The 26015-nt window shown below is 42.3% G+C and overlaps 2 protein-coding genes across 3 annotated transcripts; both read right to left on the reverse strand.

Moving 5' to 3' along the window:
• Positions 1–1711: 1711 nt before the first annotated feature.
• On the reverse strand, positions 1712–3936 carry TMEM174 (transmembrane protein 174). The gene is made up of 2 exons (XM_041486268.1): positions 3238–3936; positions 1712–1814 (listed from the first exon to the last, which is right to left on the reverse strand). Exons 1-2 carry the CDS (start codon positions 3924–3926, stop codon positions 1712–1714), a joined length of 792 nt encoding a protein of 263 aa, XP_041342202.1. The 5' UTR covers positions 3927–3936.
• Positions 3937–10207: 6271 nt separating this feature from the next.
• On the reverse strand, positions 10208–25969 carry TMEM171 (transmembrane protein 171). 2 transcript variants are annotated; one of them, XM_041486214.1, is made up of 5 exons: positions 25881–25969; positions 20351–20479; positions 19219–19912; positions 18016–18157; positions 10208–10671 (listed from the first exon to the last, which is right to left on the reverse strand). In XM_041486214.1, exons 3-5 carry the CDS (start codon positions 19847–19849, stop codon positions 10434–10436), a joined length of 1011 nt encoding a protein of 336 aa, XP_041342148.1. In that variant the 5' UTR covers positions 19850–19912; positions 20351–20479; positions 25881–25969; the 3' UTR covers positions 10208–10433. The 2 variants fall into 2 exon arrangements, with proteins under 2 accessions (XP_041342148.1, XP_041342150.1); XM_041486216.1 differs by lacking the exon at positions 25881–25969 and adding an exon at positions 25450–25571.
• Positions 25970–26015: the final 46 nt, after the last annotated feature.

Consider the following 26015-nt stretch of genomic DNA (forward strand, 5'->3'; position numbering starts at 1 on the left):
GCTTCTCCAGCTCCCAGGAATGAGACCAATCACAGGTGGATGAAATCTGGCAAGAGCTAAGAGAGCTGCAAGACAAGTAAGAGAAAGCTGATGCATTCCATAATGGATGCCTGCTTTTAGCTGTGCTGTGCCAGGCCAGGAAACTGACCCACAGGCACACCAGCAGTGCACTGCTTGGTTACTTCAGACAGTGACCACTGCCCTCCAGGGCGTTTTGTGTGGTGCCCACTCCAGCAGGTGAGAGCTGAGATCAGCTTTTGCTTTGAGGGAGATGAGCAAACCTAATGAGATCATCATAGGGAAATACTGGCTTGTTGCACTTCTAGGCACATTGAAAAGCAGAACCTGAAATATATGTGGAAAACCAAAATAAAAATACAGGGACTCATAGCATTGTCATTGCTCTGGGGTTTAAAAGGTTCCTGAGCAAAGCCTCTTTGGATCTTCATTCTGGATTGCAAAATTTTGGAGCTAATACACTTCATCTTTTGTTAAATACAGCTGTAAATATATTTCACAGAATCACAGAATACTGTTAATTGGAAGGAACCTACAAGGATCATCAAGTCCAAATCTTAAGTGAATGGCCCATATGGGGATCAAATCCACAGTCTCAGTGCTCAGGAACACCATTCTCTAATCAAATGAGCTCATCTCAAATTGTTGTGAATTCAACACATGGAACCAAACTGAACTTGAGCAAGAAAGTTTACTACAACCCACAGTTGCCTAATACTCTGGGGGCAACCTGCAGCCTGGGTTCAGACCAGACCTGGGTTCAGACCCACATTCAAATAAGGGACCTCAGAGGTGTTTCACCACAGCCCTCCCACAGAGTGGGGTGCAGTAGCTGTGATTGTCGAAGTCCTTAACAGCGGCAGGATGACACATCTTTGTCGAGGCTTCAGAAAGATGCCATTTTCTTTAGTGACATTAACTTCATAGTTATTAGGACTCCTGGCAGCAGACTGTGCTTTGCTTCCCATCAGGCAGGGAAGGAAACTGAATTTGATGCATGCAAGATGTCTTAGAGATCTGTGTAAAAGAAGTCACTATTTGTTTCTCTGTTCTGAGGTGCTCTGGTTCAAGCAGGATGCTGCAAAAAATGCCTACAGGACTGGGCTGTGCAACAGGACTGGTTGTCCAGGTAAAGCAAGCTGAGAAAGTCTAATCTGTAGACTGGACTTATTAATGAGTAAGCTCTTCTAAAGAATCAGACAAAATTGAGATATAAAATGCACTTTCATGGATCAGACACTTGAGCACTTTTGAAATTTCCCAAGCAATCAAGAATGAAAATACCTCAAGAAAAAAATCAAGTATTTTCTAAAGATGCCTGGATGTCCAGGAGCAATCATGATCTTCCACAAACATAGTGTGCATTCACAGTTCACCCTGGTTTCAGCAAGTCTGAAAATCAAGCTTCTTGTTGGGGAATCCTAATGTGGATTTGGATCTTTGAGTTTAATAGCTTTGCTATTAATAGTTTAGCCATTGAATAATTAATAGCTCTGCTATTAAGCTGCATTGCAAAGGGCTAACGAATTTTGACAGAGAAAAAGGAAGGGGTCAGTTAAATAGCTTCAGTGATACTGTGTATGAATATCAAGAACTTGCTCACACTGTCTTATCACACAAGTGTTTAAAGAAAAGATTTTTTTGGATTCTTGCTAGCATCTCTTAGGATTGTTGTCTCTTGTCCATGATGATTTTATGAAGAAAAAGGGTATATTTCCTCATAACGTGGAGGACACAAGTTATTACGGACATAGTCTTCCAGCAGTCCTTCTGGTTCATCAGAACTGTCTTCTGACCTGAAAAGAGGAAGAGGAGCAGATACAAAAAGAATCTACCAGACCATTCATGTAATTTCAGTGTTTTATCCTCCCAGCCTTACCTGGGAAAAGTACTCCCCAGCTTCTTCAGAAGATGCTATGAGATGAAGTTTTACTGCGATTCAGCTCTTTGCTGTGTTTTTTCATGAAGTTTAGAAGTGTCAGGAGATGACCTTTGTCTCCACCCTGCCTATGCCTGTCACTCATATTGCTGAGGACAATGGGTCAGTCAGCAGTTTTTCAAAAAGACTTTGATAAATGAACTAACAGTGACTTCTGTTGCAGAAATGATATAATTATGAGTAATTCCTGTAATTAGAATATTTTTCCTTGGAGGAAGGAATTATAGAAAATTATTTTGTGTGCAATACTGCTGTGCAAAATGACCAATATTGTTTATGCCTCAAAACTAGGAGAAGAGGAAGAGCTGGAAGGTTGTTACAGTGGGAGAGCAGCATATTGTGACCAGGTGTATTCAGGAGGGAGAGCATCTGGTACCAGACTGATTCTTGCATTGTTGCAGAAATGCTGTTTGTGTGCTGTCTCGTGTTGTGATTGTGTTTGAGTGGAAGCCTCTGGCTCTACATGATGCCTTTTCCTGGTCTTAAAAATTGAGAGCCAGACATGGTTAAGGGATAAGGGGTTTTACCTCAGAATTTAATAAGGATCCTTATGGTGCCCCAAGGCACCAAGGTGGGATGCACTGCAATGCAGCCCCACGATAGATGGTGTGTACACTTTATTGACCTTACAAATTAGCATATCTAACAGGGGTGCCCCAATGGGAAGCCTGGATGAATGGTGTGATATTCCCCCATCCATGGAATTCCCCCTGGATGAGTCGAATCTCTAGTTTACAGGATATGTTCTAGAGAGGACTTCGGTTTCCCAAGACAGTGTAGAGTTTTCTGGTGTCGTACCACAAGTCCTTCAGGATGTTTGGTCTCCTGACCTAACAGGATACTAAGGCTATGCTAAGTTACCAGACTTAAGGAATTACAAGCATGCTTGCTAAGAATACTGAGGATATATAAAAGTTATATAAAAGGTATATTTAAAAAAAGGCAAAAAAATCATCTTGGTGTCATACATATAATAACTAAAAGGTGGCAAGATAAACATAAGAAAACCTCCACAAAGAGGAGCACATATATCTTAAAAAGTAATAAGAGGTTTAGCTTACTGAAAACCAAAAGGCATTTATAAATGAATTTAAATTGTATAAAAACACTTTGCAGGAAAAGTACATTTCCTCACTTAAGAAAAATTCCTAACAAGGATAAAAAAAGTCTGAGAAGGATAATGTCCTGGACTAGCTGTAGTTTCTTATGAAACCACACATTGTACTTAAAATATTCAGAAGCCTGTGTCCAAACACACTAAGGCATTTCAGAAGATGTACCTCTGATTCCTGGAATTCTCTGCAGGATAAGAAGTGTAGGTCTCATCTCCAGTAAAAGCCAGGTTGTCCAGGGTGTAGGCAGGGCAGAAGTGAGGAGAAGCCGAGGTGAGGACTGGCGAGGTGCTGGGGGGAGCAGCACTGCAGCAGCTGAGCACTGGGTGAAGGTAGCCGGGACTCACAGCAGTGCCTTCCTGGGATGGGTACGGCGGAGGGATGTACTGTACCACTGTGGCACCATGGAAAGTTATAGGCTGGTTAATGCCAGTGAAGACAAAGGACTGTCCGCTTGCAGCCTGATCAAGTTCCGACGTATTTTCCTCTCTTTCTTTACAGGGCTTGCATGTAAGCATGTTAAATTTACAAACAGCAATCAGAATAAAAGTCACCCCAACAGACAGCAGAATAGGCCCTAGTAACTGAGTCCACTCCAGGTGAGTAATGCCATCATATTTTATCCATCCCATCACAGTGAAAGTGATCCCCACCAGTCCCAAAAACACACCTGAAAACAGCAGAGTGGTGCCAGCTTTATCCCCATCTGATACCAGGGCATCAGATCTGTTTGGCTGACAAGGAGTGACAGAAAAAACATTCAAGGAGAAATCTTCTACACTGTTGTTGTTGTTTTGCTCCATTACTGAGTATAATGTATCTTCTCCTTCAAGAGAAAGGGGGCTTGTAAAGGACATGGCAGAGCATTTAAAGTCGAAGGTTCAGGTTAGTTATACAAGAACTTTGTGTGTGTATGGTTAACAGAGTCCATCATGTGAAAGAATAAACTTTGCTTGAAAGAACAAAGGTCTGGGAAGTGAAGCCTGAAGCCATCACTGAAGATTTCTTGAATTACCACTATCACTTCCGAAATGGATTCACCCCTGCATGACTGCCTGTCTCCTTGTGTTTCTTCTTCTTTAATTTAGCACCCATGATACTGTGCTCATTCTGGATAGCAGAAAAAGCAAGCTGAAGCTATTGCAGCTTTTCCTTGGCCCCAGCTAGCTGATGCATCCAACATATGGACAGCATATGTTTAGTCAACAGCAGTGAAGAGATCCTTGCTCTCCACTTCCTGCTCAATTTTCTGCAGGAAAATTCCACATGGCCTTTGCTAGGAATGCTTTTCCACGCTCTGAAGCGTGACATTTATAGTCATGCCTGGACCTCTGTTGCAGCTCATTTTGCAGTTCATGGTTTAAAAAAATACCAAAGTACGCTTTCTGATATTTTTCTGGGGCAACCACTAGGTGAGCAGGAGGGTGGCAACAGGATGGTGAGCACTGAGAAGCCTGGGAGAACTGTTGGCTCTGGGAGAAACCTTATTTCAAGACAGCCAAAGCTTTCCAGCTGGTTGAAGTAGTAAAATTACCCTATAATTTCCCCTTAATTCTGGACATTTTTTGTTGTAGGTTTTAAGGTTTATAGAGAATAATGCCCAAATACCCTGAATGGCACATCACTGTAGGAAAGAGAAAGCATCTCCTGTAATGCTAAACTTGACAGAGTGAGGAATCTTATCCTGTACTCACAGATACCTAGGATACTTCTTCATATCACAATGAACTATTTTCTGCTGAACTCACATCTCATATATTAAACAGACAGATTATTGAATTTTGAAATTTTCTGTTTCCTAACAGTTTCAGACTAAAGCAATTGCTGTTGAAGGGTTCTGGTAGAATGTCTTTGTGTAATTCCTTAAGGAAGAAATATCTCCAACTACTCTGCCTGTTTTGACTAGCATGGCAGGGTACTACACACTGGACATTGATAACTGCTCAGGCAGTGGAACACATAATGCTATTTCCTGCTACCAGCAGCTCTGGGGAAGCAAGCTTATCCTGAAATTTGTAAGATTAAAAATAGCTCTAGAATTAGAAAATTTACCTTTTAGACAGTAAAAGTGCCTTTAGTCTACTGTGCATTCACATCACACTGTGTGACGACAGCTCTTTCCTGGAAAGGGCTATTCACCAAATTTGGCACCTTTAGAACTGATGCTGAATGGAATTGCAGATGTCTTTCTCATTTTTTAGCACACAGACCTTGTTTCTACATTAGTGCTGGATTCCTTAAAAAAAAAGCTGTGAAGCTTCTAAATGCAGGATTATTAAGTCACTGTTGTTACCCAGGGTGTCAACAAATTTTCTGACAAATACACTCAAGATCAGCCTTTCCCACAACACTAAGTCTGGTCAGGATTCTCTGCACCTCTTGAGCAAAGAGATCAGTCTTGCAATGCAGTGGTTTTTTATGATGAGAACTAAACTAGAAAGTGCTGAAATACTAGATAAATTGTCTTTGCACTGGTAATTATAGCCAAAGTCAAAATCACCTTTAACCTTACATTTATTAAACTTAATGGAATGAACTGTTACTGCTCTTTACAAGTCAGGTTTTTCCATACTATGAATCATCCTTGCCACTGCTGAATCTTTCAGGCTTTCCAACATCCTTTTAAAAGCAGCATTATATTATAATAGCTGTCTAGCTAATAGTTTATACAGATGTAGTGTCACCTTGCTCCTTTCATTCATTCAAGAACTCTGCAACTGCTATTTGCAATGGGATCGTGCTGGAGCACTTCTTCAATCCCACAGAGTGGTCTTTAGACCCTGTCTGGAATCAGAATTTTCCAAGTTGGGTGTTGTGTCATCCCACAGCCGTCTCCTTTCCTCTGGTCTAGGACATGACTTCATGTGTTGAGCAAGTCCACAGTAGAGCTGGAGAACACAGGATTCTTTTTTTCCTTTCAAAAATACATGCCACTTGAACTTTTAAAATAGGATGGAAAACACTCTCCATTTGGTGTGCTAGGATCTACATTAACATTATTCCTTTCCCTGTAAACTGTTCCCTCTCTGTAAGACAGTTTCCCCTATGCATCCCCACATTTCTCCAGTTACTTGCCCAGAGAGTGGTAATGCTGCAGTCAGGCAGCTGTCAAGGTCTTAAGAGATTATTGGATCACACTGATTTTTTTAAGACCAGCGCATTTCTTTGCAAATAATGTGTGTTCTGGGGATTCACTTAAAAATGTCAATTTACTAAACGCATCCCTTTTATCTGGTATGACTCCTAAGCAAAAGAGTTTTGTGAAAAGAAGGAAAATTAGTCGGAGTGAGGTTTTTTAGAATGAGTGCTGTTTTCAGATCTCAATACAGTTTTGTTCTCATCTGCTTCAGACCTTACCCTTGAACACAAGCATTGCTTTGCTTTCTGTTCCTCCACCTAATTTTCTATTACCAGTGCAGACTTCCCCTGCAGTGCTTGCTGCTGGAAGCAGGAGCTCTGCACCCCCTCAGTTCTCTAACCTGTTTGAAGAGTCATCCTAGTGAACACTGATAGGCTATCACTTAACCCTTTCTTCTTCTCCTTATGTTACCTATTTTTATACAGTTGTTCACATTATCGGCCTCTTATAGGAATGTTTTATTTTCTTACACGCCCGTTATATAAGCAGGAACTTAGAAGATGCAAAAGAAGCTGCACAACACACAGTATTGCACATTGATTAGCTTTAAAATAAATAAGTACTAATTATCAGTCCATAATTTAGGGAGATTAAGGAGTCAGTGGTTTGAGTTAGTGGGACCTTTTCCTAGAGAAAGGTAACTGCACATGGAGTCTTTAATGGAAAACATGAATTACACGTGTAAGAGCAGTACATGAATAACCACTGTGAGTGGGCCTTTCACCCCTGAACTACTGCACTGCCAGACTCAAAGCACAAATAAATTGTGAGGAGCAGATTCAGCCAGCTGTCCACAACTGCATTTACCAGCAAGGTGGCTTTATATGCTCTGGCAAATGTTGTCTTGTGAGCAGGCACACCAAAATGAAGGTTTTTCCTAATTGTTGAGATGCATGCATGTGTGATAGAGGGAGGAGCACTGAAGTCTGGTATGTTCAGTGCAGAATGTGGAGATACTGCCACTACAAGTCATGACTTTGAAGAGTTAGGATGCAAAAGGGATAAATGAATACAGCAACACAAACCACAAAGGGTAAAGATGGGGTGGGTGCAATCATGCCCTTGTGATAGCAAGCGCTGCTATCACAAAAACATAGCAACATTGCAAAGACCTGTGCAATCTCAGTTTTCCAGATGAGTTAACTGTTCGTTTTTTTTTAGCTGCTGTTGATGTAGGAAGGACTTTTCCTAGAGAAAAGGTATTAATTTATATTTTTGTGAATCCCTCATATGCAAAGGATTGCAGTGTTGCAGTTAGAAGCACAGCAGTGTCAGTGCAGGCAGCAAGGAAGAAAGACCTTCACTTAGAGAGGGTAAGCAACCCTTACCTCCCACTTTGCCTGTTTAAGTAAGTGTGAATCAGTAACCAACTTGATTTGCTCACTAGCATTTGTATGTCAAACGCTTAAGTTAACCTTAGAGTAGAAAGAGGGTTATAGCACCATTAGTGGGACAGTAAAGTATCTCACTTCCTCAATAAAAATGCTATTTCGTATTATTTTAAGCTACTTTTATAGTTTTACAAGGTGTTGCTTCCTTTCTAATACAGACATTTCACTCCTACTCCCCACATCAAAAATTCTTCCCTCTACTGCCGTTCACCCAGTGGTAGCCTTCAGTGGTGATGGCAGACTTGCTAGCCTCTTACTCATTTTCTGACCTTGCTGCAACAGATTTCAACAACACAGTCAGCAAATACTGTTGCACTGGCTATGTTAACTACTTCAGTGCTGAGCAGTTTATGGAGAGGCACCCAGCACATCCACTGTGTTTTCAAGTAATGATTTTCTAAGTCAAAAATAGAAGATACTAATACAGCTGTAAACTGATCTATTTCCTAAGCATCTTCTCAAAATCATAGAGAGAAAAATTCCATTTTCAATCCTTGTTTTCAGCAGTAACAGCTATCCTCAGGAAACTCAGACGCCGAGTCTGAAGTCAGGTCAGCAGCTTTCTGAACCGTGGTTTCTGTGAAGGTTTCTGCTTTTTTAGAAATAAAGTGATCCACAGAAGACTCTCCAGTAGATGATCAAAATACAATAACCTTGAAGGAAAACAAGATTATGTCTCTTTTACAGAGAACTCAGATGAATCAACATATTCTGCTTGATTTTTCTGGTTTCTTAGGTCCATCTTGGGAACAACTGACTGAGCAAATTGAAGGCAGCAGAAAAGGTTGATACTTTTTCAGTTTACCACCAGATGCAACTGATTTTTTTTTAAGATGGTAAAATATTTCCAGATTTGCTAAAACATGTTTTGATATTTAGCCTTTTCAGAAAATGAGTGTTCTGAACAACAGGATAAAGCTAACATGGGCTTTGTTGCATGGGATCTTTCCAGTAAAACACCCCAGCTTCTGTTCTTGTTGTATGACAAAAGGATAATTTGAGAGAGAAACACGCTCCCTAGACATGTGCAAAGTTATGTATGCACAAATCATGCACAGCAGTGGGCCCCGCTGTTTAAACAGTAGGAGCAAAAGCTTAAAAAAATAATCACAAAGATGGCAAACTATAGCTTGCATTGCAGATTGCGTGTAAGGAGAAACATCCTTGAAACACTCACTAGGTAAAAAACATTTGAAAGAGAAGAGGACAAAATGCCTGCTGGCTTTTGTGAATTCCCTTTCTTCATACAGACATTTCCAATGGCTGAGTCATGCCAGTTTAATCAGCTCCTACATACTAAATCCCCCTCTGTGCCGTGTTTGCTCATTACTCTGCATGCGTAAGCCCCTCAGCTCTATTACTGGCTAAATATACTTCCCTCACTGGCTGGTTCGTTTTTGTGTGGCTGCACAAAGGGCTGTTCTGGCATAACTGAGGGAGTAACACAGAATTGGAAATAAATGGCAAATGCAGGAGCTCCTGAACATCTCTCTAAAGCAGTAAGCAGGTGAGAAGCATGTTCACAACAAGATGACACAAAGAAATCACTTTTCCCTAGGCACAGGAGGGAATTTATTCTTAATTCATGGTCTGGGATCCTGTTACAGTTAACTGAAATTCAGCATGGTAAGTGAGTGGAGGTGTAACTGAGGTCCCACAGCACACAGCTGTTCAGAGACTCAGCTGAACAATTCAGAGATCACTCTTGCAAGAAGTTTTAATGCTGGCAAATTCACCAGGCTGAACCAAGCCCAAACTGTAGCCCTGCCGCTTGTATGGGCACAGAATCCAATCTGTTTTTCTCAAACAGCCTTCAGAGCAAATTGTAAGATGTCAAGGATAGCAGCAACTCAGTTCCTCCTAATTATCTTTACCTAATACAAGCCAATCATTCAGTTTGGGAACACGTGCAAACAAACACAAAATAGAATAGAAGCTCCACCCTGAAGGCAGGCCACTACCACTACCCTGGGGTTGCAGCAGGATGGAAGAGCTAAGAGGGTTGCATATCTGAAGGGTCTGTCAAGTGTTACATCAGTTAAAAACATTTGTTGTTTGTGAAACTGCCTCTCCTGCATCTGCTGATAAGTAATGTCTGCACCTTGAAGACACCATTGCTTTGTGGTGCTCACTCTCACACAATAAGCACCCCTTGTTTAATCCATGAATAATGATATAAAACAGCAGAATAATCCACCTGAAACCAGTTGTTACCACAGTTAAACTGTTAGTCTATTATCTATCCTCAGGGCTGCCTTTGGGCTCTTAACTGCAGCTAAAACTGATTTTCCTAGGGATTATACTTACATAAGGACCAGAGATAGCCTAAATATGGAGTGTCTGTTACCAGGCAGACCAAGAGGTAAGCACTGAAGCTCTTCATAGCATCTTTGGCATCTTCATAGCAACCTTAACATCCCTATATGTGAATGCTCCTTAAGTACTTGTAAAGGCCATAACTTTGTAAACAAATATTTTCCACAAAAGTCATGCCAAAATAGAAATAATTAGGAAGTGTTTTTATTTCTTTCTTTGAAGCTCCAAACAGATTTAATTAAAATAATCAAAAAAGTTGGTTTCTACTTAGTGGCTTCATTATAAAAAGAACAGCTATAAATAGAAACTGAAGCTGTAGCAGAACAAGATGAGCATTTAGTTCTTGCAGTGAACTCCCTTCAGACTGCTTTAGCAGAGGCCCAGCCATCTCTACTATTTGTTGAAATCCGAGTTCATTGTTTATTCTTCCTGATGAAAAATTAGACACAGACAACATTACTGCTTTTATTACAAAATGGAAATAAATTCAAAAATTGTAAATCTCTGTGTATGTTTTATTAAAAATTAAGTGAACTGATGTCAGATGTGGCTGAGGAAATAGATGAAAAAGATAAGGAAGAAGACAGCGAATAGTCATTATTTGTCACTGATGCTTTCTCTTCGTATTTTGGTGGTGATCCAGAAGAAAGGTATAGCATTGGTAAAATATCTGAAGGTGAGCTGCTTCCAGAAATTGTATATATGGAGTCATAGTCTCTAGCAGCAACTGTTCTTTCATCATCAGCAAGCTGTGCTCTGTAAAACACAAAACTATGTATTAGCATAATTCATTTATCTACAGTGAGTGAAATTTGTCTTGATTTATATAAACATACATGTATGCACACACTTCCTAAAAATCCCTGAAGCAAAGAACTTGCATAAGCATTAAGATTTCATTCTGTGGGCTACATTATGACTCTTCATATGGAAAGTCTATAATTTCAGAGGGGAAGGGCAAAACAAGCTCCCATCTAACCTTTCAGATCACCAGTCACAGCCTGGCTTATAGGTATTAGCTGCTTTTGGCTGTGCTGTTTCACAATCTTACTAAATCTTCTGATCCCTAGTTCCTAATGTATCTTCCTTTTTGTAGTGTACAACATACACGGTCCCCCTCCTTTATGAAAGACAGTTACTAGACTTAGAACTGCATCCAAAAAAAAATCACAATCCCTAGCCTTTTGAGATCTTACATGAAAGACAATAAAACTTTTACTAGGCATTCCAGCAATCCATAGCAGACATAAGGAGTGGTATTCCCACTCATAGCTGGAGAAACAGAAGTGACTGGACATTACCAGATTGCAAAATTCCCAGTGACATTCAAAGTGAGCAGCCAAGTAAGTATTCCCTGTCCTCCTCTAACCATCTTAAATGGATCACAATTGGTTGAACCCACATTGTTCTCATACTTTGCTCATCTCACCCTGGAGCTCAGCATATTGCTTCAGCTGCTTCCCAAGGAAAGGAACACCTGCTTGCTCCTTATGATTCAATCCCAGAGCTGACTCATACTTCTGTATCCATATAAATACTGAGTGAGGAGCACAAATACAGAGCACAGTCACCTCATCTTCAATGCTGTTACTGGTTTGTGAGGATTTTCAAAGGAGAGGAAAATACAAGACAAATGCTGAGGTGCTATGTAACAGATTGCAGGAAAAATGCAAGCAATTCTGGGATGAGACCATGACTCAGCTTACTAACAGCTCTCTCATCCAACACAGGCTGCAGCACAGTGTTTGCTGACAAACACTGAACAATGGATTGAAAAGGCAAATCACCTTTGTCCAGCAGCCACCAACATATGAAATGTGTATCTCCCGCTGTATTTGGGATCTTCAACCGTGGCACTGTTATGAACAACAAGGCCATTGCTTCTCTTCCATGAAAGTGCTCAGGAAGCAACTTGCACTAATCAAGACACCCTAACTGCCAACAAGTGCTGAGCCATGAGAGAGCAGGACTGAGTGAAACATCCAGAGGTGGTATCAGCTCAGCAGGTCTCTGTGAGGACACTGGGAAGCATGGAAGGGCACCAGTTAGAACATCTCCATCAGAAAACACCACAGGGCAAGGTCAGGCATTCTGGGTTCTGTATCCAAGCCTGAGGTGTTTTAACCGCTCCATTAGATACTATCCCAACAAACTGCCTCTTTATGTACATATGTTCACAAGACAAAGAAATCCACACAAGCCTTAAACTATATCCACATGATTTTCCAGGGATGGTGACTCCACCACTTCTCCTGAGCAGCCTGTTCCAATGCTTTACAAACCTTCTTGCAAAAAAAAAACCCCTTCCTAACAGCTAAGATAAACCTTTCCTGGCACAGCTTAAGGCCATATCCTCTTGACCAGCAAACTTGTTATCTAGCAGAAGAGGCCAATACCCATCTTGCCACAACCTCCTTTCCAGCAATTGAAGAGAACAATAAGGTCAAGCCTCCTTTTCTCCAGACTGAAAAACTCCAGCTCCCTCAGCAACTCCTCACATGACTTGTGCTTCTGATCCTTCACCAGCTGTGCTGATCTTCTTTTGTCACACTCCAGAACCTCAGTGTCTTTCTCATCAAGAAGGACCCAAAACTGAACCACAGAATCATAGAACAGCCTATAAGTTAGAAGGGATGTTGAAGATCATCTATTTCCAACCTCCCATGCCTTGGGCAGGGACATCTTTCACTAGACCAGGTTGCTCAGAACCCCATCTAATCTGGCATTAAACACTTCTACATATGGGACATCCACAACTTCTCTGGACAATCTGTTCCAGTATCTAACCACTCTTACAGTAACGAAATTCTTCCTAATATCTACTCTAAAATTTCTTTCAGTTTGAAACCAATCTCCCTTGTCCCGTCACTACACGCTCTTGGAAAAAGTCCTTCTCCTTCTTGTAGTCTCCCTTCAGGCATTGGAAGACTGCAATTAGTTCACCTTGAAGCCTTCTCTTTCATAGGCTGAACAAACCTAATTCTCCTAGCCTTTCCTCACAGGAGAGGTACTGCAGACCTCTGTCATCTTGGTGGCCTCTTCTGGACTCCCTCCAGCAGCTCCATATCCTTCCTGTGCTGGGCCCCAGAGCTGCTGCAGCCCTGCAGATGAGATCTCAGCAGAGCAGAGCAGAGGGGCAGAATCCCCTCCCTGGCCCTGCTGCCCACACTGCTCTGGATGCAGCCCAGGACACGTGTGGCTCTCTGGGCTGGCAGTGCCCCTGGCTGGGTCATGTCCAGCCTCTCAGCCACCAGCACCCCCAAGTCCTTCTGGGCAGGGCTGCTGTGATCTGTCCATCCCCAGCCTGTGCTGGTAGCAGGGCTGCTCTTATCTAGGTGCAGCACTGTCATGGATTGACTCTGGCACAGTGCCAGTGCCCCCATGAACTTGCACTTGATCTTGTTAAAACACTTTTAGATTACCATAAATTAATATAGATGACCATAAATTACTATAGATTACCATAGACCCAGGCCTCCATCCTGTCCAGGTCCCTCTGGATAGCATCCCATACTTCAAATCTGACAACTACACCACTCAGCTTGGTGTCATCTGCAAATCCATTTGTATATGTCATTAATAAGATATTTAATAACACTGGTCTGAATATGGACCCCTGAGGGACACAACTTCTCACTGAAGTCCACTGGGTCTCTGACCACCACACTCTGGATGTGACTGTCAAACCAATTCCTCATCCACAGAATCCACCCACTGAGTCTATTTCTCTCCAATCAAGAGAGAAGGATGTTGTGGGGGACTATGCCAAAGGCTTTACAGTAAAATAAAGATAAATGACATCTGTAACCCTTCCCTTGTCCACTGATGTCATCACCCCATCACAGAAGGCCACTTGATCAGGCAGGATCTGCCCTTGATGCAGTTCTGTTGTCTGTCCTGAATCACCTCTATGTCCTACACATGCACAGCTCTAGGGGCATCTGTTCCACAATCTTCCCAGGCAGAGGTAGGGCTGACAGGTGAGTATTTCTCAGTATTCCTCCTTTCTACTCTTCTTAAAGGTGAGTTCAAAGTTTTCCCCTTTTTCCAGTCACCTGGGTCTTGCCCTGACTGCAATAACTTTTCAAATATCAGGGAGAGTGGCTTGGCAACTACATATGACTGACATCTACTGACAATTCCCTCAGGACTCTGGGATGTAGATCATTGGGTCCCACAGACTTATGTACATTCCAATTCCTCAGATAGCCATGAACCTGATCTTCCCTTTCAGTGGGAGGGACTTCGCTTCCTGAGTCCCCATCCTGCTGTCCATCCACCCCTGAATGGGATGGACATTCAAGACAGAGGTAAAAAAGTTATTGAGTACCTCAGGCTTCTCATCCACTGTCACCATTTTTCCAGCATTGTTCAATCGGGGGATATCCTTTCTTTGACCTTCCATTTCTGGTTAATGCACTGTACCTGTAGAAGTGCTTCCTGTTATTCTTTGCATCCCTTGCCAGGTTCAGTTCCAGTTTTGCCTTGGCATTCCTCATGGCCTCCCTAAACAATGGTACTTCATCTCTAAACTCTTCCTAGGTCACCTGTCCTGGTTTCTTTCCCTTAACTTTGACCAGCAAGTTCCTACTGAGCCATGATGGTCTCTTGCCCTCCTTGTCTGATTTCTTGCCCCTAGGGATTTACAGCTCTCGTGCTCTGTGGAAGAGTTGCTTAAAGATCTGCCAGCTCTCTTCTACTCCCTTGTCCCTGAGGGCAGTCTGTCAGGAGATCCCACTGACTAGGTTCCCAACAGACTGGAAGTCTCTTTCCTAAAGTTGAAGAGCTGAACTCCTGACCCAACCGCTATCCTTCAGGGCTGCACACTCCAGCAGTGCATGACCCCTGCAGCCCAGGCTGCCTCCAGTCCTGGTGTCCCAGTTAGCTCACTTGCATTGGTGACCAACCATCCTGTACCACATTCCCTCTGGCAGGGCTGTCTGTCACCTGGCTCAGTAAGTTATCCTCCACGCATTCCAGGAGTCTCCTGGATTGCCACAGTCCTCCAAGCTACATTCCCAACAGCTGCTGGGCTGGCTGAGTTCCCCTGCAGGACACAATCCTCGGGCACAAGGCCTCCTGTGCTGGAGCAAAGGTTTGGTCAATGGGCTGCCCTTGGTCAGGCGGCTGTAGCAGACCCCAGCCAAAGGCTCCCCTTGCTGCCTTGGTCCCTGACTCCTACCCACAGCTTTCCACCACATGCTCATGGGTATTCTTCAGGGACAGCTCTTCACATTCAATCCACCTCTTGCTGTAAAGAGCAATCCCTCTGCCTCTACTTTTCCTCTCTCTTCTGAACAGCCTGCAGCTATTAAAAGTCACACTCCAGCAACAGGATTCATCCCACAAAGTTTCAGGAATGGCAACAAAGTCATAGCCTTCCAGCAGCACAGTGGCTTACAACTGCTTCAGTTTGTTGCCTATGCTATGTGCATTGGTGTATAGGCACCTTAGCTGAGATGCTGGCCATGTTGCCTTCCTAGAGGAAGTTCGTTTGAGATAGTTCTCCAGTGCTTTCCTCCTGGCTTCTGTTCCCTTAGAAGCCCATGCCTCAGCTGTGTAAGACTGCAAGCATGTTCCAGTGTGGCCAGCACAGTCCAGATTCAGCAGCAGAGGACCCCTGCAAGCATCTTGTTCTTCTAATCTTTGCCTCCCATCCCACAGGTTGCCAGAAACAAGCCACTTATTATCCCCCTCCCCTTGAACAGATGATTCAGATGCCCTGGTCCCACTGGCCACCCTACTGTTGATACAAGCCTGGATGCAACACACTGCCTTGGCCACCCAGACACACTGATGGGTCACGTTTAGGTGGTGATGACCACCATTCCCAAGTCCTTTCCTGCCAGACAACTTTCCACACACTCATCACCAACAGCAGTGATGGTGCTTCCAACTGTTACCAAACCAGTTATAGTTCTGTAAAAGGTCTACATAGCAGTAGGGGAAGACGTTGGAAAATTCTTTTAACTTTAGCATAATAAGTGTACTATCCCTATATTCATGGTATATGAATATATACCATGCTTAGTTTTCTCCCATACAATGTGGAAACCCAGGGCACCAGGAATATTTTTCCATCTGCTCTGGGGGATCCTGACACCCAGGAGAGCACTGCCTTTGACCCTCATTCATGGAGAAAGTTTCCTAGAATTCAAGATAGACTAGAATCCACAAAAGTGTGAAACAGATTATAGAGAGTAGTGTAGGTGTATCACTTGGTGAGAAATTTAGGTTTTGGGATTTTTAGTATGTTGTGGATGAAAGCAAGATGGAGGGCACAGGGTGTTGTCCTGGGTTTCTTCTTCAAGCTTCTTTCTTCTTCTTGGGTTTGGGTGGCACTCTATAAGTGGGCAGAAAAGTCCGCATTGCGTGCCCTTTGGGTTCAGTTATTGGGTTAAAATGGCAAATAATCTAGGTGTCAGTTCTTAATTAGATAGTTTAGTCTTAAAAGACCTTGTAACACGAGATAGTTAGCCATTTTGTGCCTTCTAATGAAAAGCTGCCGAACTCATGGTTGTGAGACTGTTTTACTGATAAGAAATAATAAACACTTGAGTCCGAACATGAACTACTGTCTCAATGCCTTCAATCCAGACCCAGAGAAGCTGATAATACAGTGCTTAGTACAAATACAGAGACTATTGCAGTCTTGTGTTAATTCCCTACATCTCTGACTAATGTCTTGTTCCAGTTAATGCTTCCTTTTATCAGTAATTAATATGTAGTAGCTGATATCTTAGTTTTGAGAAAAAGGATTGTATGTCAGAGCAAACAATAGTAAGAGAAGTACATTATGATCTGATGACTGATTTGAGACACTCTCATGGAGAAATGATTCATCAGAAGATCTGGAACCATATCCAAACAAGTCCACGGAAATAATTAGCATATATATATATATGTTTCAGGAAATGTGATGAACATGTATTCGTTTCAGGAATATTAGTTTAGTTTGAATATTATTAGTTTCAGGTCTGTCAGGTTACTGAGCATACATGCTGTGTGAATTACCCATGCCTCTAGCACTGCTAATAATCTAATGCTGGCTTTGTAACCTAACAAATTGGTCAGAGAGTTTACTTCCCGGTTTCCAGTGACACAATGTTGCATGCAGTCTCGTGAATTAAAGTCATAAAATGATAGTCCCACATAACTTTCTGACTCACAGCTGAAACCCAGGCTGATGTAGGGCCATTCTAAAGATATTAAATCAAGTCGTTTCTGAATCATTAAGGGCCTGAAAAATAAGTTAGGGACTCTAGACATGTGACACCTAGCTCTGACTTCTAGTATGTGGCCCTTGCAGTGACGTCTTTGACCCTCAAGTGAGCAGCCTACTGGTGGTAACCCACAGGGGACAAATAACCCTGCAACTTGGCACAGGCAAGTCTTTGGTAAGCTGGCAGCTCCTGCTCCCTGAGTTTGGTGGTGTCAATATCAGGCAATTCTGTTATAATCCATGTATGTAAGGGTCCATGCTTGCAAGGGTAAGGTACAACATCTTGAAATGAAACTGGCTTTGCAGCCTCCCTTATCAGCGTGCTGGAGTCTTCTGTGATACCAAGGAATCCTTTAATCTCAACACATGGCCACAGCAGGAATAAGGTCGACCAGCACCCCGAGTCCCACTTCCTCAAGGCAGAGATAAGGGACATGGGAGAACTGAACACATTGGCAGATAAAGTAACATTCCCAGGGGCTGTGGGTAGATGTCATAAAATACTTGCAGCTCTGTTTCTACAGACACTCCTAAAATCTGGCAATATGAATATCATGTCACTACCACACTGCTGTCAGTGGCATCCTCTCTTGGTCCATCTGTAGAAGAAATCTACTATGGGGCATTGATTTAAGAACTCCAGAAGTTCTTTCCAGTCATAATAATAATAATTTAATCCTCATAAAGGACACTCTGCCGTTTGTAGTTCCCCTAGTATACAACAGTATTTTAATGCCAATTCAAGTAAAGTATCTGAAGTAAGTTGAGTTATGCATGAGAAAACTTTGTCATGCCTGTTAATTCACAGTGATTATATAAGAACAGGGATACCTAAAGAAACAGCTCAGATTTCTAAACTCAGAGATGAACAGCCTTACCCATCACTGAAGATAGAGTGGTATGGTGGTGGATTTTCACTTGTAGGCAAAACACTTGACATAAGACAATGAGTCACAGTTGGTGACATAGGGTCAGCAAAATAAGGAGGTGGTGGGGGTGGGAATACCATCACAGCATCACCTAGGGGAAAGAACACCAATTACCTCTGAAGAACTGAGCACCTCTGTTTATATTAACAACATCCTATACCTTGCCTAGCTTTTAAGATAAATGATCCCGCATACAGAATTGATACATGCTAGGCTGTTGGAGTAGATTGGAGGTACATTCAAAACCTAAATAATCCCAAAATAAAGATGTAGCATATTTATAAATAAAGGATTTAATTTAGACAATACAGCTGAGAAGGGGGAAGTGTTTATCTAGCTAAGAAACACAAATACGGTTGGCTGTCTACAAGAAGCTGAAGTGCAAAGCACATAGTTACTGTTGAAACGTTTTAAGGATAGAAAAGTATTTAGAATTACTCATTTTATTTTTGGGAGGGAAACTAAGTTTCTCCATAAGTACTGCAGTGCTGTAACAGAAGTCATTAATGGCTCTGAGAATTGATTTTGTGCACTGTGACAGTTTCCCTACTAAGTTTCTTGTAGTTCAAGCACACAAACCACAACTATTGATACATCAATATATCGTACAGCAAAAGATCTACCAATTTCCACTCTAACTGCAGAGTTTAAAACTCGTAATTATATCTCTTACCAACTCAGGATGTGGCCACAATTTAAAAAATACAGTACATTGGTTATGAATCAGAATCTTCTGTTTAAGGGGTCAGAGCTCAAGGCTAAAATAGATCTTAAATATAGTCACACAAGTCTGATCTGCAGTGTCAATTACACAGTTTGTAACTATCTAACCCCATTTCTGTTTGAGAACAGAACTGGGGTTAGATTCATTTGTTTCAGGTTATGTTGCTTTACACAGTCAGACCTTACCTTTTATGCCAAAGAGAGACTTTCCGCCTTTTTGAGAAAGGTAACTGAACTGACCATACAGAAAGCATACGAGACAAAGTAACATTATTCTATTTCAGCTGTCCTGATATGGCAGAACTGACATGCTTAGAGCTCATACTAAGTAAGTCATAATAATAAATAAGTAATACCCAGGTATAAATTAATTAGTGGGGAAAAAACTCCACTAATTCCCAGCGTAAAGTTCTATCGTTTTTTACTTACCTACTGTGACCTGAAAAGATTCAGGGCTCTGACGATGTTCTTCATTTTCACAGGATTCTTGGTTGAGATTTAAGTTTTGCTTTTTTTTAACATGAGCTATCACGAAGAAACACAACCCAGTGAGCACAATCAAAGGTCCCAAGATTTGAAGTGACAGGAATCCACAGCCCTGGAGGTCTATGTCAGAAGTGCCAGTGTGGTTGAGCTGTACTGTATGCCAGCCAGGGCTGCAACCAGGAACCCAAATGCCCAGGATGCTAATTAACATTCCACTAGTTAAAAACAGGAATCCAAATATGAGAAACTGGGCAAACTGACAGTTCCCATGACAAAAAACAAGGCTGTACACCTGCTCATTTTGCAATTGTCTTTGTCTTATATACATCCTGGCCCTTGATCGTGCCAGTAAAACACAAATCAGTCCAGTTACAGCCAGCACTGGCCCAGCAGCTTTAAGGACATCATTACAGTCATTGAAGCTTCCAGATGGACATGACTGGAGAAGAAAGACTGAAAGAAGGAATCCAGCACAGAGCAACACAGCTCCAAAAATAAAAAGGAAAAAAATAAGTTTCCCATGTTGTCCACTACTTCCTTCACCTGCTGGTGCAGGAAGAGCCACTGGATACATTACAACAGTATCTCCTCAAGCAGATGAGTTGTTAGAATTAAATGGCAGCAAGCTACAGTAGATCTGTGAACATGAAAGAAGAAAACAACCCAGCAAGATTAGCTACATGATAATTCTTACTTTCAAATCTGTTACTCAGCCTGTATTTTCTGTTTTGCAGTACCTCCACTATGGATTACAGGGCCTACTCAAGTTTGCTGATATTACATGTCAATGGAAAGACAGAACTTGCTTTACAGTTCAACTTAAACATACTGTAACTGCTGTTGCACAGCTAAATTAATGGTTTCTTTAGAGAAATAGTCTTATGATTAATGGGACCTTATTTTGAAAGGTCGAATATTTGGAACAAGAACAGGTTAGCTTTTCCCTGAAAAGAGAAAGCTACAGGAAATTTCTGTGCTGAACTGCAGGAAGTGACAGCTTGTGAGAGATAGTATGTTAATGCAAACGAGCAATGACTACTGGACTTCTTAACCAAGTAAATCTTCTATTACATACCTCCTCAAAGCATACAAATCTTGCTTCTCTTTCCACGTGCAGTAAAGACCTTTCTGCTTCTCTCTTTAAATGAGCTTCCTGTTCTACACTGCTACAAAAGCAAATACTGAGATGATTTTTGGTTCTGTTCTGAAATAAAACAAAAAAAAAAAAAAAAAGAAAATAAAAAACCAAAGACCAGTTCAAGTCTCACTGATTTCATAGTTAGAGTTAATAAGCATAGTGCTTCTACATTTCCTTTCAACTCCCCCTACTTCTGAGAACTTTGTCTTTGCTCGAATGATCTTTAAAAATAAATTAATGAAGGTGACTCCCAGAAGGCTTCTGAGCCCACAAGACTCTAGATTCAGAAGTAAAATAGAAGAAAACAAAACAGCTTTGAGGCCAATAATAGCCCATATGGTCATAGGGATAACCAATCAGCTGGATGTGGATTTACTGGGGCGAGGGAAGCCTGACTGAAAGTTAGGACAGAGTTCCAGTCAGTAAGCTCTGGTACAAAAAACCACCAAACTCTGCTGTTACCTACAAGGAAATTTCTGCTACTCTGACACTCTGGCCTACAGAGCCAGATGGACACTAGCCACCAGATGGTGACTAGCAACCATAGAAATCTTGGCTAACATCCATCAAATGCCAACCTGAAATGCAGGGTAAGTTCGGACTATGGAAAATAACAAATCTCACGGACAGACCAAGAGAAAGCTATTCCCTACCAAGCAGGAAGTACTTAGGCATGCTTAGGCTGCAGTGTTCTGACACTGCCCTCTCCCCCTCATCAGCAGTCGCCCATGACAGACAATTTCACCTACGTCTTGGATATATAAGGGCTGATATGTAGGGACTGGTGGAGATTGTCATGGACAGAAACAGGGAACCAGCTTAGTTACTGCTGTTACAGCTGTTTGTTAGTTACCTTCAGCCTTTTCTCTACCAGCTTCTACTGTCCTGCAACTAATTCAGATGACTTGAAGATAAAACATCAAATCAGACTGGATCCTCATTACAGATGCCTCTTGTACACTTATTCCACAAGAAAAACAAGGTACTATGTGATTTATGGAAGCAAACTGTTGAACATGTGTCAGCCAAAACAAAGTTTGTGTCACTCGCCAGTAACTGCACTGCCCACTGGGATGAAAACAAAACACAACCATAGAACCCACTAGTGACTCAAACACATAATGATTTACCGGCAATGCAAGGCAATCTGAATCACTACTCAGTCACTTTTAAGTGTAGAATCCAGTTAAAGAACTGGCTGAGCAGATACATGAATGATGAACTTATTACATGTTCTACTGCTGAACATCAAACCAGCCCCCCCAAGAGCACAGGTGAATGCAGAGTACATCACACAGGTGAAAGGCTCAATAAGCACAGGATCTGAGAGGCAAGGAAACACAGCAAGGTGGCCATGCAGGAAACAACCAAGTCTATTAGCTGGCCACCTTCAACAGCAAAACTGAGGGACCACCCCTTAATGCATCTCATTACTGCGCACAGTTAACTTGTAAACTCTGACTGCTAAGTGCTTCTTCAGTGTTTTGAATTCAGTCTGCTGAGAACCCTCTACTAAGACGGGTTTGAAAAATTGCTAACTGAGGGTCCCTTGGTAGAAGAGTAGATTCACTCCGGGGGGAAAAAAAATAATAAAGAGCGCTAAAGATAGGACGGCACATCATGAAAAAAAAAAAACCAAAAAAAATAAACAAATTAAAAAAAAAAAAAAACAAAAAAAAACAAGAAAAAAACCCTAAAAAGATTAACATATCCTGATTGATTTCAAACTGAAGATGTTTAGCCCATTACACTTTCACTACTGCATGAGCTGAAGTCAGTCTGAAGGCTCTACTTCTGGGCAGAAAACATGGACTGAGTGGTCACCTCTTTGATTTCAGTGGTCTTTGCTAAGTTAACAAAATTCTTTCTGATAACTGTATATGCCCCATTCTTATAAATTATCTGAGCTGGCTCAGGTTTCCTGACTTACTAAATGTACATAGCTGAGTAAAACACCTCTGAAACACACACACACAAACACATATACATAAATAAATCCAGCAAAGCCTGGTTTCAGACACAACCATCTCGAGATACTCTTCTGCAGAGGTACATTAACTATTATAACACCAACACTCTACAGAGAGCTCTGAATCCTTTCTTTACAGTTCCCTCTAGGGAAGAAAACACAGTCTTAAATACAAGCAAATCAAAACAAAATGAAATAATGTGAAGGCAAAAAGGAAAGTAAATTGAAATATATATCCATTACAAAGAAAAGTCTAGAGACTTGTCCTCTTAACTCCATCACAGTGCCTGCTTGTCTTCCACCAATCTTGCTGTTATGAGATTAAGCTAAAACACACATTAGAAATTAAACATGTACACATTTTCTTCATTCTTTCAGGCCACAAAGAAGGAATATTCAGAACAGTCCTGTGGCTTCGAAGATGAAAGCCATAGATTTTATGCTGGAAAATCCAACGGAGGACTAATTTTCATTTACACCACCATGAAATTTTATCAGAAGCTCAAAGCAAGATTAAATTTATTTCCTGTGTTTCAAGAAAAAGTATTTTAACAAAGAGGCAAGTATTTTATTGTCTACGTGCGTGAAATACTGCCACTAGATCTCACATCTCCACAGGCATATTGATGTAAAGGAATTTTCCCTTCATATTAAACTCAAGTCTGAAAGCAGACATGGAAATAACATCTCAGAAAGCATTATAACATAGCCTAGTAGTGCAGAAGCTGTTAAGTATGACAGGAAGAGGGAATTGGAAACATAGCTTATAAAGAAGTCTGGTTATAACCTCAACTTAAATGATATAGTGCTTTACCTTTTTGTAAGTCAGGCCTGTGCCAGGTATATAGAACAGGAAATAACTTCACAATTTCTTGTCATTTTTCTGTGTAACACTCATATTACAACTTTCACATTACGGACAGCTCCACTAAAAAAATACTTCCACTACAATTCTTCTTGAGCCTTCAGAATTCATCTTTTCCAAGATTTCCACTGCAAACATCAGGGCTATTAATTTACTCCCCTTAATCTTATGAAATTTGATAGCTTCATGCAGACATTATGAATTCAAGAAGAGAATTAAAGAAAAGCATTGTAAGAATGAAAACACTGCTGCCCCTCTGTTTCATCCTTCCCAGAGTAGGTCCTGTTCCCCTTCTTGTTGCTTGCTAAAGCACACAAATAATTTCATGTAGAAGTTTCAGGTGTAGTCTGTGTTATTACAAAAAACTATATACTCTACCAGTTGTAGTCCACAATGGAAATCCCATTAGAATTTACAAGCCATCCTTTGCAAGAACTTGAATTTTTCCATTTTTTCACCTTTGCTTCCACGTTTTGAATCACTACTGGGAAGTTGCCATTGCCACTGTGCGATTATTTTGGTGTTATTTTATTTTTTCCCCTAGGTTTCAAATTAAACCATGACTCCTTATTGGTCAAGCTACTTGTAAGGAAAAATGCTCTCAACTTCATTCAGTTTAACTTCCATACCAAAACATTAATGGCTCCCCATGTCTGAACTTCCTTCTTTGTTCATAGCTGCTTCTATAACCACACCATTTTCTTCATTAAATCCAAGTTTCCACCTGGACTCGACTCTTAACTTGGCATTCAGAGACACTCATCCACAATCACAGCTGGTTAAACTAAATTGTAATGTGCAACCTTCATTCTAACAATCTTCCCTCCCCAGGGTATTTTTAACCACTTATTTGAAGAGCTAGTGGGGAATGCCCAACAGGACATACTTTCAGTTTTCTACTTTTAAAAAACAAAACTACAAGCAATAACAAATTCTGAGATGCCAAATACATGCAATTTGGTCTCTTATGTATGTAGTTACTAATTAGTACCTGACAGTGCTCTTATCTCGCAGAACACAAGACTTAGATACCAGTCTTTTAAGTCTATTAAACAGTGTGTATAAAGATTCCTAAGCTGGGAGTGGATGCCACAAGAACTCTGCTCATAGGGGTCAACAAAATTTTTTTTCAGTTTACAGTATAGGAAGAGTAATACTGTGGTGTTATTTATGACCATTGCAGGTGGGGCAGGAGCCACCTGGAGAAGTACTGGAAAGCAGCTGCAGGAGGAAATTCCAGAAAGTGGGATGAGTCCTGCCACTCTGCAGAGATATGTGCACCAAGGATCTCTCTTACTACAGATCAGCACATATCAGGGATTCTGACTGCGCCAGACAGAGCTGCATTCTGCAAAGCTGCCAATTCCCGTCCCTGTGGGCTACAAGAGAAAAGCAGCTACAGTAAAAGATGGTCCACAGATGTCCCTCACTCACTTCACCAGGAAGAATACTGACACCACAGTTGGACAGGAGGACCCCAAAAGTCTGTTTAACAGTGAGGAGCTTGCAAAGCAAAGCTTGGTAACCCACTGACTGGATGCCATGCAGGCAACTAGGACAGCACCTAGATTCAAAAATGAGCTCTGAAGGTCCCATACCTGTTGGTGGGATGCTTTTTACATGACACACAACTAGCACACAAGAGCTGTGGCAAAGCAGCTCCTATATTCTGGACAACCTGCAGGGAGACCAGGGAGAAAGCAGACCGATAACTGTTAACACCAGAGCTGATGTTTTTCAAACAGGTAACACATGACAGACCAGTTTCTGGAAATTCACAGAAAGGTCTATCCCAGGGGGATGATATCTCAAAGCAGCAAAAGGCACAAGACAAAAAGATTTACAGATCTTTGACCATAGGACAGGCCATGGTGACCATCAGGGAAATTCAGGGCTCCAAAAGCTACCTAAAGCCCTCCTCTCCCAGTTTCCTGAGGCTAGCCTGGGTCATTAAGCCAGACAATTTAACGGACTAACAAGTAAGCTCTACTCCATTTAGGAAAAGCAGCATTCCATGGCACATCCCTCCTCATGCACTAGCCCATCAGGCAGAGTCTATTCTAAGTCACTTAGTCACAGTAAGATCTTCAGGAAGATGAACCATGCCCCAAAAGCTGCCATGTACCATGTCGGAGCAAGGAGCGACGCAGGGCAACCTCTCCATCACCTCTCCTTGACGGAGCAGCTCCCGAACCTTCTCACCTGTGCCGTCCCAGCCGTACGCCAGCATCAGCCACCAGAGTACTGCACGCCAGAATAACTGCAGAAGCTCCTTCTGAGATATTCCCCCCTCCTTCAGGGATGGCGTAGGGGTTGCAGTGCGGAAGCAGTGTGGGGAGCGGTGTGCGCTCCAGAGAGAAGACAAGACACTTACAGCCCGGACAATTCTCACACACACTGGACAAGAGTGAAAACACGGGAATGGCGGCGGCTGCGGGGAGACGCGGCGCGACCCCGCCCGCCCGCGGCGGCCCCTCGCGAAGGCAGCCGGAGGACGAGCCGCCCGCCCGGGCCGCTCCCGAGCCCCGCGGACCGGCCGGGGGCAGCCCCCCCCCCCCCGCCCCGCCACAGCCGCAGGGCCCCGCCGCCGCGAAAGCGCAGTCAGCGAAGAGCTGCAGACACCCGGCCCTTACCTAGCGACGGCGCGGAGCGAAGCAGCGCGACAGGCGCCGCTATTTAAGCACCTGCGGCCGGCGGCGCAGGACAGGGCCGGGCCAGGCCCAGCCGAGCCGCCCCGGGGGGGCGCGGGCGCGGGCGCGGCGGCACCG

This window comes from Pyrgilauda ruficollis, unplaced genomic scaffold (genome assembly GCF_017590135.1).
Source record: "Pyrgilauda ruficollis isolate IOZ18807 unplaced genomic scaffold, ASM1759013v1 scaffold74, whole genome shotgun sequence".
NCBI classification, from domain to species: domain Eukaryota; kingdom Metazoa; phylum Chordata; class Aves; order Passeriformes; family Passeridae; genus Pyrgilauda; species Pyrgilauda ruficollis.